Here is a 15322-nt window from a genome sequence, read left to right as displayed (position 1 = left end):
TACTGTTAAGAGAGGGAACCTTACCTCCCCCGGGCGCCAGGCCGGACGCCTGGAAACTAGTACCTCGGGCTGCGGTGTGGTCCCCCGGTTCTGGCTCTAGGCAGCCCGATCCTGAAGGTAGCGTGTCGGGTACCAAAGGAATCAGACGGTTTGGGCTCCTCCTCCACAGGAAACTGCGCGCAGAGAAAGGCATGGAAATACCACTTTGAGGGTTTGTTTTGTGGGATATGAGAAGGAACTCTGAAGGGCAGGTATTCTACTAGGGGGGGAAATTGTTCTTTGAGTTTTGTTTTGGTGTTTTGTTAAAAAAAAAAAAAGTTTGAGGCCAAGGTAATTCATATTAGTGCACAGGTATTTCTGCTGAGCTGTGCGAGGAACTTCACTAGCTGGAGGTGAGCATATAGGGAAAGCCTTAATGTTCAAGGAATATGAGATTTGCTGCCCCACCTCCTCTCTCTCTCTCTCTCTCTCTCTTTCTCTCTCCCTCTGTGTATGTGTGTGTGTTTGTGTGTCTCTCTCATACACACACACACCCACACACAAATGCACCATCTCCTTTGAAATTAATTACTCTCTATTCTTTCCCTTCCACCCTCTTTCTGGAGCCCGTTGTGTAGGTGCAGTATAAAATGCTCGCTGAATATCCTTTGTATATGTTCAGCGCAGCTGGATGGAGTAAAGTGAAATGTAATTCTGCAGCCCTTTTACAGTCTTTGGTGCCTCGTTTGGCCCAGGGAAGGTTGAGGAGGGGGAGGGGGAATGAGAAAGTAGATTGGAAATTGGGTATGATGGAACCTTAGCCCTCTCCCTCCTGCCCTTCCTTGCTTATTACTGCACAGCTAAAGTTTTATTTCCCCCGCAGCAGATACTAAGCATCAGTTTGTCCTGTGTTTTCTTTGAGATTCACGATGTTGAAAGCCCTTTTCCTAACTATGCTGACTCTGGCACTGGTCAAGTCACAGGACACCGAAGAAACCATCACATACACGGTAAGGGATGATGGAATTTGAGATAAGTGCGGTTCAGCGGGATTCTGTGACACAAGGGAGACTTTATCCACTCTTGCCAGTGTATGTGGGCTGTAAGCTGTGGAGGGTAATAAATTAAACAACGCTTTAATACAGTTCACATTTAATTTGTTTAAATTGCCCATGGTCCCTCCAAAGTTCATTTAGATCACCAATTGAAATAGGGACCACAATATAATGATTTTTGCAAGACTGAAAAAGGAGACCCTTTTAAAACAAAAACCAAAGTAAGCTATATGTTTCCAACACATCTAATAAATTAATAAGGGTAAGGAATTGGAAAGCTTGGATTCCTATATACATGCAGGTAAAACCAAAACTTGCAGAGCAAGACAAGTCAAATAAGAACAAACATCACAAAAGCACATACCTCATTTGTATATGTGACTTATGTTCTCATGTAAGTGGCCTTTATTGAATTCATAAAGGCTATATGTTCATTTATAATATAACTGATAATTCATATAAATGCCCTTCAGGTAGAATTTATGTGCTACCAGGATCCAATATCGGCTAAAGTGGTCTTAAAAATGCATTGTGCGAAATTTGGTTTTGCATTTTCTAATTAATTGCATCTGATTATTTCCAAGTAATATTTGATTAATTAGTTGATTGCATGGACATAACCAATGTTTAATAAAAGATTGAAAACATCATCTGACCCATCCCACTATCAGGAATGAAAGGGGTGAGAACAGATGGCAGTATTTACTTCACTTCCAGTGAGTTTGTTTGCACCTCCATTTTCTGTTTTCTTTTTTTGTTTGTTTGTTTTTGTTTTGTGTTTTCTAGTCTTTAACCGGTGTCGTGAGGCAAGTGACATTTGTCCTGGATCACAATATGAAAAACATATTTTTCTACTTGCTCCCAATTTAAAATGAAGTAATCCTACTCAAAAGAATGTGAAAAATTTTTGAAAATAAAACTCCTAAAAGTGAGCTAATGTCAATTACTGATAATAAACATTATCTCACTTTTTGGTATCCTATTATCCCCAGAATGTTAGTATTCATCTGGAAAATGTTCCTTGTTGTTGTTCAGATCAACTATAAATCAAATAGGGTTTCACATAAATATTTTGTTAACTTAATGATAAATGTAGTTGCTTCCTCTGCTGAAGATAAATAAAGCACAAGAAATGAATACATGTGTTGTTTATCTTCAAATGAGAATGTTTTGTTTTTCAGGCTAAACTTACTACCTTCTTAGGGAGCTAAAATATTAACTACCCATTTTTATATTCATCCAATAAAATACTTTATTCCTTTTACAATTATTTGTCTTATACCCCCTTCCCTTTGGTTCATCAATTCAATCACATTCATCTTTAGCAGAGAAAGGCCCCTGTGGATTAAACACTAGAGTTCTAGACCACTAATTAGGGTTCTTTATTATTATAGCAGATTTTCCATATATGACATCCTTTTTGTTCTAAAATTAGGTCTATTCATTCTTGAACTGTGTATGCCTGATAATTCATGGTTAAAGAATAATATATAACTATTTTGTGAGTACCCCATTGTGGGGACACTATCTCCTTTCATTTCACAGCAAAGGTTGAGGTAGGTGGTATCATCTTCCTTTCACTAATAGTAGAACTGAAGATCAGAGAGAGTATCTAACTTGCTGAAGGCTACACAGCCAGCAGGGGGTGAAGCTACACTCATTCTAGGCCTATTTAATAGTAGATCCATATTAAATGTACTGGAACTAAATACCTAAAACAATCTGCATGTCTTCTCTAGTTAGCATACAGATTATTCAGTGAACTGTCATTGTGCCTGGCTTGAAAGATACTTTTTGGAATATTGAGCTCATATTCACAAGACAGCCTCATATCCCCCTCCCATTTTAAAGTTAGGGTTGATTGAGCCATTTACTTGCCAAGTAGCTACCATGTGCATAAGCAGTTCTTACCATCAGCAAAAGAATTTAAGGTTATTTGTTTAAGAAAATTCAGACCTTCACCAAGGGAATTTACTCTGGGAAAATACTGTTGAGAACTACAAAGTTCTTAAGCAAGAACAAATATAATTATACCGATTATACAAGTTGCTAAAGAGATAGAAAAGCAAGGAAGTAATTAATGTCAGTACTGGCATATTGGAAGAGGTCAAGTTCTGTGCTGAATCTTGAAAGAAGTAATGACGTCAGATTAATCTAGAAAGGCTGAAGAGGCACCTGAATCAGAGAAAGTGACATGATCAAAGTCTAGAGGTAAAAACAACCAAGACAAGTTGAGGAGATGACAAGGTTAGATGGGTTGGAGCTAGGTAGTGGGGGGAACCTGGAGATGGCAGAAGTTGGAGTTGAGAGGTCTGCAAGTCATTGTGAGCTCTTAAATGTAGGGGTAAAATAATCAAGAGAGTGAGAAAGATTGTCATGGAGACTGTGAGCAGCATGCAGAGATATGGACAGCCAAACAGCCTTGCCTATTCATGAAGCCAGGAAGGCTTACACCAATGTGGTGAGTATGGAAATGGACACAAAGTCAGCAGAGTTTGAAGACAAATAAGTGGAAAATCAATGTGGATGTTACAGTTATAATCCGAGGTCCTAAGAAAGGTGGTAGTGCCTTGGACAGGTTGGAGAAACTAGAAAGAATTAGCTTAGGAGATAAAGTGAGTTTAGTTTTCACCCTGTGAAGTTTTAGATATCGCTAAAATATTTAACTGAGCTCTCTGACTCCATTCAGCTATTTACTTGCCTAGCATCTGTTGTGTGCATAAGCAACTCTCAGCTCTATTAAAAGAACTCAAGTGTATTTATTTGTTCACTCTACTTTTGCTCAATCTTTCCTGAAGCATCTTCCTCAAATCTGCGTCTGGTCAAATATTTTCCTGAGCTTAAAAATACTTTTGGGGGAAAAATGAATAAATAAATAAAATTCTTTAGGGGCCTCTTATCACTTACAGTGGCGTTTCTCAAGAAGTAACCTATAGGCAACCTGTGTCAGAATCACCTGGGATGCTTGTTAGGAATTCAGATTCCAAGCCTCCTACCCAGACCTATAGAATCCGATCCTTTGGATCTGCATTTTAACAAGCCCCCTGGGTGACTCTTAAGCTTGATCATAAAGCCTGAGATTCACTGACTTTCAAGGTAGAAATCTCTTCCTGCCTGTTCCTCTAACTGCATCCTCCCACTCAGACTACTTGCAGCTCCTTCTCTCTTTATCAATGTTGCACTTTTGCTCATGTCGCCCTTATCCTAGAATTCCTACATTTTCCTGGAAAGAGCCTGTAAGGCCCAATTCATTTGTGGCCTCCCCCATAAAGTTTCTTCCACACTGTCATGCCCACATGCAGCCCTGGACACTCTTTCCACATACATGCTTCTGTCACAGCACCTGACATCTTGCTCCAACTTGCTACTAATTTATTTTTCTCACTGAGGAATCAAGAAAGAGGACTCTGTTTCTCATTACCTTTGAGGGAATCTCCCCCACTCATATTTCTATCTTTTTAAGTTCTCATCTGAGTACATTTCGCTTCTATCACTTGCACTGTGGCACTGTCTGTCTCTTCTGATCTGTGAACCAATTGAGGACAAGGACAAGATCTTCATGACCTTTGCGTGCCAAGGGACTAGAACGGTGCCCAGCAGGAGAAGGTACTCAGTAGATGGTTTGTTTAGTGAGTGAACTAGAGAGAACTGGTAGGAATTGAAGCTAGGAGGCAGGCCAGGGTGTGAGTGGGAGGCTTGGGACCCAGCTGAACAGGAATAAGGAAAGGCAGGTGCTGGAATGCTCTAAGAGAAATGAAAGAGGGGAGGGGAAGAGTCAAGGGCTGAAAAAAGGAATTTCGTGGAATTTTCTTTTTCCTTTTTTTTTTTTTTTTTTTTTTGGTAAAATTTATAATGTGCAAGAAGGGCAAATAAAGCAAAACCGGGCATTCAGAGAGATTAGAGAAGATCAGTATTGAGACAGAGAAAAGAATTCCAAGATGGTGATGGGCAACTATAACAAATACAACACAAGAGTTGAGGCAGCTGGTGATTGAGAAGGAGCCCTGAAATGGTGCAGTGCAGATTTGTTGAAAGAAAGAGAGAGAGAGAGAGAGAGAGAGAGAGAGAGAAAGAAAGAAAGAAAGAAAGAAAGAAAGAAAGGGAAAGAAAGGGAGGGAGGGAGGGAGGAGGGAGGGAGAAAGAAAGAAAGAAAATCTAGGGAATGTTAAACTACCCATCTCATCATCTATGTAGGGCTCTAGAGCAAGGATTGTTGCCATAGGAATGAAGCTTTTAGAGTGACTTCTTAGGAAGCGGACACACCAATTAACTGTCTCCTGGCTCCATCTTTGATGTTTTCTTCACAGCAATGCACAGATGGATATGAGTGGGATCCTGTAAGACAGCAGTGCAAAGGTGAGCCAACTTCAAAGACTTCCCTTCTGAATATAGCTTTCTGTCTCCATCTCATGTCACTCTTCCTATCCTGTTTGTATTCTACCAAAAAGGCATGAGCATATATTTACATGTTCAGAGTTCCCTTTGAGAAGATTCCTGATTTATTTTATTGCTGACCACAGATATTGATGAATGTGACATTGTCCCAGACGCTTGCAAAGGTGGAATGAAATGTGTCAACCACTACGGAGGATACCTCTGCCTTCCTAAAACAGCCCAGATTATTGTCAATAATGAACAACCTCAGCAAGAAACACCCACCTCGGAAGGTGCGGGTGCAGCGGCCAATGCAGCCGCCACGTCTGCAGGCGCTGGGGGCATGGCAGCCAGTGGCATGGCCGCCAGTGGAGTGATGCCTGGGGGCGGCTTCGTTGCCAGTGCTGCTGCGGTTGCAGGCCCGGAAATGCAAACGAGCCGAAATAACTTTGTCATCCGGCGGAACCCAGCTGACCCTCAGCGCATCCCCTCCAACCCTTCTCACCGGATCCAGTGTGCAACAGGCTACGAACAGAGTGAGCATAACGTGTGCCAAGGTAAGCTTGACGACTTATGCTAACGAGAATGTATGTTCCTGTCCAAGTGCTCCTCGTGGTGAGGAGAACAGCTGACGTTTACTGACAGCTTCCCACACGCCAGACATTGTGCTGAGTGCTTTGCCTGAATTACCATTTAATCATCACAAAAATCCTAAAAGGTGGTTGCTGCCTCTACGGTCCTCATTTTACAAATGAGGAAGCTGTGGATCAGAGAGAGGTCATCAGTGGTTCTCAACCATAGTGGCCTCTATCTACAGTCACTTGGGAGCTTTTAAAACTTCTCCATAGTCAAGCCACACCCCAGCCCAATTAAATAACAGTCTCTGGGGGTGGGTTCCCGGCATTGGTATTTTTTAAAGCTCCCCACATGGTTCCAGCGTGCAGCCAAGTTTGGGAACCAGGGGTCAGCCAGGTGGTGAGAGTAGAACTAGCTTTCAAACCCAGGCAGGCGGAGCCACAGTCACAGCTGTCAGAAGGAACAGTCAGGTTACTCATTTGGACTTTGAAATTGTGCTGTCAGGCTACTCCATAAATGTCCTCCTTTGGGTTCTCAGGCTTTCTTTTCATTGAACTTGCTACTAATTTATTTTTCTCACTGAGGAATCAAGAAAGAGGACTCTGTTTCTCATTACCTTTGAGGGAATCTCCCCCACTCATATTTCTATCTTTTTAAGTTCTCATCTGAGTACATTTCGCTTCTATCACTTGCACTGTGGCACCATCTGCTCGGGTTTTTCTGTTTATTTTCACAAAGAGTACACATCACTGTGTATTCTAGAAACAGCTGTAGACTCATGCTAGCAAAATGATAAGAATCTTGGGCTTCGAAGATGTGTAGGATATTAGCTAACTTGACAGTGCTAAGAGATTTTGTTTCCCTTTTCCTGCTTAGCAAAGCCTTTCAGACTGCCTGGTGTGGAGCTTGTTAGTAAGATGGGCCATAGGAGCCCCAGACTCCTTTTGTACCACTAGGGGCTGACGGAGTAGACCCCATGTTACACCACAGGTGCCTGGTACACATTGGCCAATGGAAAGGGTCTAGAAGTTTCTAACTTTCTATCTGTTCATGGGTGAGGAAGAGAGCACCTGCCTCCCTCAACACTGAGGGGTTCAATCAGGATCACCTAACTGCTGCTTTAAGTGAAAGAAGCATCTTCTGTTTTCCTGAGATGTTGCCCTTTATGTTCCAGTGTTGAGGTTTATCTTCTGTATGAGATAGATTTCAAATGGCTTATAAATGAAGGATACCTATCATGCCCTGACTTTTATTGTTTTATATTTTGTGTTCAAATTTTTAAGTACCCCACATCAAGAGCTAACCCATGCCGTGATGGTGTCACTTTTAAGAGGGCGCATCATATTAGCATCTGTTTCGTGTTACTGTCATGAGTCAGAATTCCAATAATGATGATGAATGTTTCAGCATCTGCTTGATATTCCGATATTTAATTTAAGGATTATGTCAAGGAGATAGCCTCATGAGGTTATTTTATGTATATGTATTTGAGTGAATATTGATAAAAAGTATCTTGACTTTATTTGAGACAGCAACTTTTAATCATGTTATTTAAATATATAGTTGGATTGGAAGGTTTGGTGGTATTTTTCCTGAAACTGGAAAGTTATGCTGAAAATTTTTAAAGTATTGACCTTTATGTACTGAATTATTTTTCATGCTTCAGATGTATATTTTAATGGTACTTAGGAGGAAAAAAAACCCAGATAAATGAATTGGTCATTTCCCAAAGTGGCTTATAGTCTATCATTGACTATTGTGGTTGAATTCAAGAACAATGCCCAGAACTGAATGAAGAAGTTCTAGGATAGAGCATATTCAAGATTAACGACATTCACTGGTTAGAGTAGAAACTGTATAATAAAACGTGAATAATAAAAATGAAACCCTATTTTTCTTAAAAAGATTGAGACTACTTTACAAAGTTACTTTTCACAGATTAAAACATTTGTAATTCTTCTGTGGGAATTTTTTTCTTTAGTTATAAGCTAAAACTATTAAATGCCTTGCTTATGATAGATGCTAAAAGCATACTTACTGATTGTGTGCACACACGGTATTTCTATGTATATATTTCTACATAACCAATTTCTAAAACGGGATTGGGGTCTGTGTCATTGAAAGCAGGGTTAAAAGTTTTTTGGATGACTTAAGGCTTAAGTTGGATTTCTTCCCACCTCACAATTTTGCAAAGTGCCCATAAATGTGGATTTACTTAATTGTTGATAAAAGGGGGTTATTTCATATGATAACAACAGGATAATCTGTCTAGGGAATCTGACTAACATAAGTGGAGTCACACTTGTGCCCGTTTATTATTGAGCTAATCAAACATGCGGTCCAGCTTCTTCTAATTGCCTGCAGATGTATGACATTCTCATTCCAGGCCAGCAGCACAAAATAATGTTTTATAACCAGTGTGAAAGTGCGGGGACCTCCGCTTAAAACAATAGTGTGCTCCAAGGACCTATATTTCTGACATCATTGTGGAGTTTGAAGAGCCTTCTGTTTTAATAAAGATCTCCACTCCCTTTTAAATGTTTCATACTATGCCCCATAATCCAAACACGTTTATCATGGTTGCTGGATTGGAATAAATGAATGCCTGCAGCTGAGTCATATTTGTATTAAAATTATTTCTTTTTTCCACATATATTTTTCAACAGGTACAGTTTATCATTACATAACCTAAAGCTAAGGACATTTTTTTATGTAATCGCTGAAATCTGTACTGTGCTTCAATGTTAAAGTCAATTGTACCTTGAACACACTATTACGAGTTACAGATGGCGCCTAATAATTTAAATGCCAGTAGATATTTTATGTGTATTCTATTTTATAAATATATTTTTAAGGATTTTATTTATTTATTTTTAGAGAGAGAGATAAAGGGGGGGGAGGCCAGAGAGAATCAAGCAGACTCCCCCTGAGCGTGGAGCCCCACTCGGGGCTCAATCTCACAACCTTGAGATCACATCCTGAACTGAAATCAAGAGTCAGATTCTTAACTGACTGAGACACCCAGGCACCCCTATTTTATAAATATATTTTTAACCAACTATCTGTGTTTTAACATTCAGTGAAAACATGATTTTTTTTTACTCCTTTTCATGTATTCGTCCAGAATTTTTCAACTTTGTGCAAAAGCAAGAGGTTTAAAAAGCAAGATTACATCCAAATATCAATTCACACTGAGGAAGTTTTTTCAGACAATTTTTGCTAACCATGGGTGATGCTGGGGGAGCAATTTGCACTGAGAATTGCAAATGACAGGCACCAACCTTGGCAGCTATAGAAATTACATGAATATCATTTTATTGTCACATACCTGGAGTCGTATATAAATAAAGTTTTAGAAAGTGTTTCTCTATAAGCTATCATCTAGGTAAAAGACAACAGATATTCATCTGTTCCAAAAAGGAGGTGAATGAATGGGGAATATATTATAACCCATTGATGGATCACTTTATTTTTCTATGACTTTATTGCATAGTCTCTGTGTATCTTCCTCAAAGGCAATGGCTTTCGAAATCACTAGTTCAAGTTAAGAAAAGATTTCTTTAAAATCATATATAATGTTCTAAAGGCCTCATTCTTGTAGAAAAAAATATGATTTGGGAACTGGCAAGTAAGAGAAAGCATCAATTGCCCAATTTGAAGGAATTTGTTTACTTAATTGAACTTTCAAAAAATTAAACATAAGGTATTTTGTATAGCTGATAATTAAGCCATTACTAAAATCGGTCAGGATTTACAGGTATCATTACTAACTTGCCAAAGAAACTGCAACAACAAAAAATCAACTTGATACAAATGCCCTAATGAAGCTGATTATGGAGCCAAAGCCAAGTGCAGTACCTGGCTTGTATTCTATAAGGTATAACTGAGAGATGTGAAAACACAACCTAGGGTTTCCCACTATCTCTGTTTACCCAAGACTGTCCTGGTTTGATAAATGAAAACCCCGCATTCCGGGAAATGCCTTGGTCCTGAGCAAATGGGATGGTTGATCACCCTAGCACACCCCCCCACTCACCAAATCTCTTGCACCTCACAGCCAAGAGTGAGAAAGTCTCAACGTTAAAGCCATTTTTTCAGGTTAGGGCCTTATTTGTCCAGTAAAATTGCTTTTTTAATTTGATTTGAACTTTCAAAAACCAAACTTCACTCATTTTTAAGTACCTGGACAGAGCCTTTCTTTGCTGTTGTCAGGATCCCACTTGCCAGATTGTCAATAAGTGGATTTCCACATTGTTCTAGACTTTCTGCATGTGCAGAATACCTAGACATTAGCATCTGCATATCTGGATACATGTCATACCATAGGTAGCTCATCTTTCCACATTCTTCTGGGAAAAAATGTACCACACGGCCAAATTAAATATCATGCTTCAACTATAAAGTTTTGTTTGTCAAATTTTAAAAAAAATTTTAGCTGTATTTTAAATTATTTCATTTTTATCACTATTGTCTGTGATTCAGGAGCAACTAAAAAGCTAAAGAGGAAAAACTGCCTTTTTATAAAGCCTAAAGGAACAAAAAAGTAAAAATTATACTCAGGGTTTAAAAAGCTCTACACTGTTGGGGATCACCTATTGTCTTTTGCACATTTCTTTAAAAACATAAGGATAACTAAAATACTATTTTGAAAAGGAAAGAAGTTATTATCTATACATCTACATTTAAAAAGAGAAACTTGAACTAACATGTACAGATTCTCAGATGCTAGGGACGTCTTTCTTTGACTCTTTCATTTGAAACTTAAATGATCTCATATCCAAAAGAGGATTTGTAAATTATAGTGTAATCAAGTGGCTTAACATACCTGGCATTGTTATAACAAAAGAGCTTTCAAACACTACCCTTTTTTTTTTTTTTTTTTTTTTTTTGATCCTCACTAATGTCATTAGGGTTTCTTACTGCTTTGGTTAGTTTTATGAGGAAATGCCTAATTTTTGTTACATATAATTATACAACCCAGTGAAGAACTCTGATCTCAGAAAATAGATATTTTCCAAAAGGAAGACTATAATTGAGTAAATTATGATATTAACAGAAACGAATACTTCAAGCAGAAAGGAAAATGGGTATTTAGCCTGCTTACTGCTTTTTGTTGTTTTAGTTGTTAATTGCCTTTGAGTATCTAAAAATTCTTTAAAGCCATGTAAATAAATGGGGGTCGAGTTTATAGGGATAACTTAATTACTTTTTATATAAGCTGATACAGTGCAATAGAAGTAATTGATTTTCTCCCAAAAAAATCAAGCACAGTTTCATAATTTACTTTTCCAAATACTATAATCTTTTAATGCCTAGTTAATTTAAGACATTTCTAATACAGGCGCCTGGATGGCTCAGTCGGTTAGGTGTCAGACTCTTGGTTTCAGCTGAGGTCATGATCTCAGGGTCATGAGATCAAGCCCCACTTTGGGCTCCAAGCTCAGTGGGGTATCTGCTTAAGATTCTCTCCCTCTCCCTCAGTTCCTCCCCTTCCTCAGGCACACATGCTGTCTCGCTCTCTCTCAAATAAATAAATAAATCTTTAAAAAAAGACTTATTTCTAATATACATTTGTGAACAATATGTATATGTATCTGACTCATGCACACTCAAGAAGTGTCCTTAAAATTGCCTCATAAAAATTGAATAGCAACTATTTGAGGTGAAAGGATGAAAGAGGTCAGTATGATCACACTTCTGCAACAAAAGACTATGATCTATAACTGCCTAAGTCTGTGGTTTCATAGAGTGTGGTCCCTAGACTAGCAGCGTTAGCAGCATCCAGTAATTTATTAGAAATGCTAATTCCTGGGCTCCATCAGACCTATTGAATCAGAAACTGTGGGGATGGCACTCAGCAGTCTGTGTTTTAATAATCCTATGATTTTGACGTGTGTTCAAGTTTGAGAACCACAGCCACAACTTAATCTTAACATCGGAGAATTGTATTCAGCTACAAAAATCAGAGGGTAGGGTTATAATACTTTACATGGGAAATGTGAAGTAGGAAAAAGAAACTATCAAAAATATATATTCTGTTTCTATTTTACTTCTCTCGCCTTTTTATTGTCATCATCAGTACTCTGATTCCTAAACATGAGTGGTCATGAGTCCTAGTTAGTAGGGTATGATATGTGCAGTCTAGAGGGAAAGGAAGCATCTAAAGACAAAAACAAGAGACCTTGCATCTCTCTATAAAACCTGAAAATGTGAAATACCATAACAGTCCTTAAATTGTCAGTTGGTGAATCTATAAGTTCTGGTCTGGCTATGGCAATGGTTGGTGCTAAGAAATACTCATACCTTCTGTAGGCACCCCTTATGCTCACAGCACAAACTGGTGAGATGAGATAATGCCATCCAGAGGTTTAGTTCATGCAGAGTCACAAACGAGAAAGTTGATTCTGACTTTGGCTTTAAAACATCTTTCATTTACCAAAGTGATACGAGATCCTTCCACTACCAGATGCCCAGCTGACATCTCATTCTACTTAGATTCTATGAATATCATCAGATATTAGAAGAATGTTCCCATAGTGTCTTCTGTTCAATTTAAACTTGATCAAAGATTTACTTCTCATCAAAGACGAGATTCTTGTTAAAACTAGTTAACACTTAATCTGTGGAATGAATTTCCCTCTCCCTGTAGCAGCAAAAAGAAGCAGATGAGAGTAGAATTGCAAGCCTGGGTAACTTCAGGAATGTGCACTGGTTACTGGCTCATTATTTCTTTCTCCAGCAGAAAGTCTCAAACTGTATTCTTTGAAATCAACAAGTTGCCCTATTTGTAAAGATTGCCCTTACACTTGCTGAATTACTGGCACAATTCTATTCTTTGAAACCAAAGAGTAAACGAAATTTGTCCCAAATGTGTTTGATTTTGCACGAACGTACAAATAAGTAATTCACGCCACATCTGAAATCCATTAGCATGCTTCTTTTTCCAGGAGGTAACTGCAAATTGCACACTCAAAAACAAAACTGATCAAGAAAACTGCATTCAAATATTGGCAGAAAACCACAGCTGTCATTGCAAGCATTTAGCCACAATTTTAGGCTTGTAGCTTGAACCTAACTGATTTGTAAACATTTAATAAAGATGAAATTAAGAAATGACATGAAGGAAGGCTGAGTGGCAAGATACTGGCAGCAGCATGGATAGCTTATTGCTGTCAATTTCATATAACTGCAGATCAAAGGAAGAAGAGACAGTGAATCAATGTTATGTAAATGTGTACTAAATAGACTGAAAAACTTAAGATTTGAGCAAAATCAATTTTTAAACCTTGAACTACTTTTCAAATAATTGTGCATCTGTCCTATTCAAGGGTAACCAGGCAATACCGCAAGTGAAATTGATCAAACAGAACACAAACCCTTTCAGTGAGTGCTCAACAAACTCAGTCAAGTTTGAGAACTACTTTCTCTTGTGAGGCACTTTGATAGAAACAAAGTGGAAGGAAGGAGTGGTCATTGTCCTTAGGAAACTTGGCATCATCGACCCCTCAGTCATCAAAAAGCAATAAAAGAAACCGACAACAGTCCAGCAATGCGACACACGGGACATCGCAAGAAGTGCATAACGAACTGCTTAAAGTATCACCAGTGTGTGATACAGGTATCCTTCCAATTTACTGAAATCTATATTTGGACAAAATTTTAAAAAAGACCTGTAACCAGAAATGTGGTCAAGAACAAAAGTTTAGTTCCTCCCTGGGATGGATCTTTATTTTTTTTTTAAGATTTCATTTATTTATTTGACAGAGAGAGAGCACGAGCACAAACAGGGAGAGCTGCAGGCAGAAGGAGGGGAGAAGCAGGCGCCCCGACTGAGCAGGGAGCCCGATGTGGGGGCTCGATCCCAGGACCCAGGGATCATGACCTGAGCCGAAGGCAGACGCTTAACCACTGAGCCACCCAGGTGGCCTAGAATGGACCAGTTAGAAGAGAATGATGAGGGGAGGTTGAGAGGTGTCATGAGGAAATTAAAAAATCCAAACCATATAGAGGAAGTAACCATCATGTAGCCAAGCAGAATAGGTGAGAATCAGCATTGTGTCCATGTTTCTTCTACTCTAGAGTGGTTTCCCAGGAGAGTCCCCCAGAAATAGTGTGCTGCTGATAGGAATGCTAACAAGGAAAGGCATAAGGGTAGGTAGACGAAAACCTCATCAGAAAGTACACATGATGCTGAGCCACTGCATAGCCAACATCTATGACTGGTTCCAGCCTCAGTAACTCTCCCTGATATAATCCTAATATGTTCCTCCAGCTCTGTCTAAATATCTTCCTGAACTGTGTCCTGTTTTATTTATTATTGAATAGACACTAAGCAGATGTGGGGTTTTTTGTGCATGTGTGTGTGTGTTTAATTGAATAAATGAATGGCTTTTAAGCATCAGAGAGCTCAGGCTTATGGTTTACTCTGAGTTCTAAAACCATCCTTGTAAATGAGCTGTTAAGTACCAAACGTATATAAAGGTATATTTCCCAACTATATATGTTATCAAATTTCTCATTAATAATTGGGGTCTTAGATATCTTGTTCCCATTTTAAGCTTAAGCAACTTGAAAGGAGCTATCACATCTATTCTTTACATCCTGGATTGTTAGGTTTTTAATAAACATTGGTGAATAAACAGGCTTCTGTTATCCCTAGGGCAAAACTAGTAATTGGAAATACTAGATTTTTTTTTCTTTTACTTTCTGACAAGTCATTTAACTAGTGAATGCCTCTTTGTAACAAATATATAATTCCTCAGAAATCTAATGGTGAATAATGAAAATAGAGTTGTTTAGGGGAAATGTTAATATTTATGAGATTTGAAGTGACAATCATAAGGCTGGAAAATATTTATGTAAACTCTCTGATATTGTGAACAAGCTCAGGGCACTTGATAAAAGAGCTCTCTAAAATAAGAGTAAGAAAGGAAGAAAAGATCAGAGCAATCCATCGTGGTCATTTTCATCAACTACCAGCCAGAAATTATCCTTTTTAATGTCAACTTTGTTCAAATGCTGAAGGATAGAACCCAGGAAAGTCATTTAGTTGGGTGTAGGTGACTTTAAAAAGTACAGTTCTGATCTGGTTCCAAGGTAGGAAGAGCTGAATTGCTTGGGAGGTGAGAAGAAAATCCATGGATCCCAGGGGCCCAGGAAGAAAGAAACCAGCTACTGAGGGCCCCATTGGGAGCTACTAACTAGCTTATACTTGAACTGTAGATGAAATAAGAATGTCAAGTAGGGAATGGAACCAGAGACACCCGAAAAAGTTGTGTGTATAGCTTTTTTTTAAAAAAGATTTTATTTATTAATTTGACAGAGAGAGACAGCCAGCG

General features: G+C 38.7%; 1 protein-coding gene and 1 long non-coding RNA gene across 2 annotated transcripts in view; one reads left to right on the top strand and one right to left on the bottom strand.

Annotated features, from left to right (window-relative positions):
• The window catches only part of LOC113245427 (uncharacterized), a 427039-nt gene that overhangs the window by 219234 nt on the left and 192483 nt on the right, over positions 1-15322 (bottom strand). Inside the window, exon 5 of the long non-coding RNA XR_008958273.1 lies at positions 25-173. This is a non-coding gene — a long non-coding RNA (uncharacterized LOC113245427). The remainder of the gene's footprint in view (positions 1-24; positions 174-15322) is intronic.
• EFEMP1 (EGF containing fibulin extracellular matrix protein 1) overlaps positions 1-15322 on the top strand; it is a 59398-nt gene that overhangs the window by 612 nt on the left and 43464 nt on the right. Inside the window, exons 2-4 of the mRNA XM_026485613.4 lie at positions 902-989; positions 5342-5390; positions 5555-5965. Of these exons, the coding sequence (XP_026341398.1) occupies positions 909-989; positions 5342-5390; positions 5555-5965 (541 nt within the window). The 5' untranslated portion in view covers positions 902-908. The remainder of the gene's footprint in view (positions 1-901; positions 990-5341; positions 5391-5554; positions 5966-15322) is intronic.

The sequence above is a fragment of the Ursus arctos genome, unplaced genomic scaffold (genome assembly GCF_023065955.2).
Source record: "Ursus arctos isolate Adak ecotype North America unplaced genomic scaffold, UrsArc2.0 scaffold_8, whole genome shotgun sequence".
Lineage (NCBI taxonomy): Eukaryota > Metazoa > Chordata > Mammalia > Carnivora > Ursidae > Ursus > Ursus arctos.
This window is presented reverse-complemented; position numbering and strand designations above follow the sequence as displayed.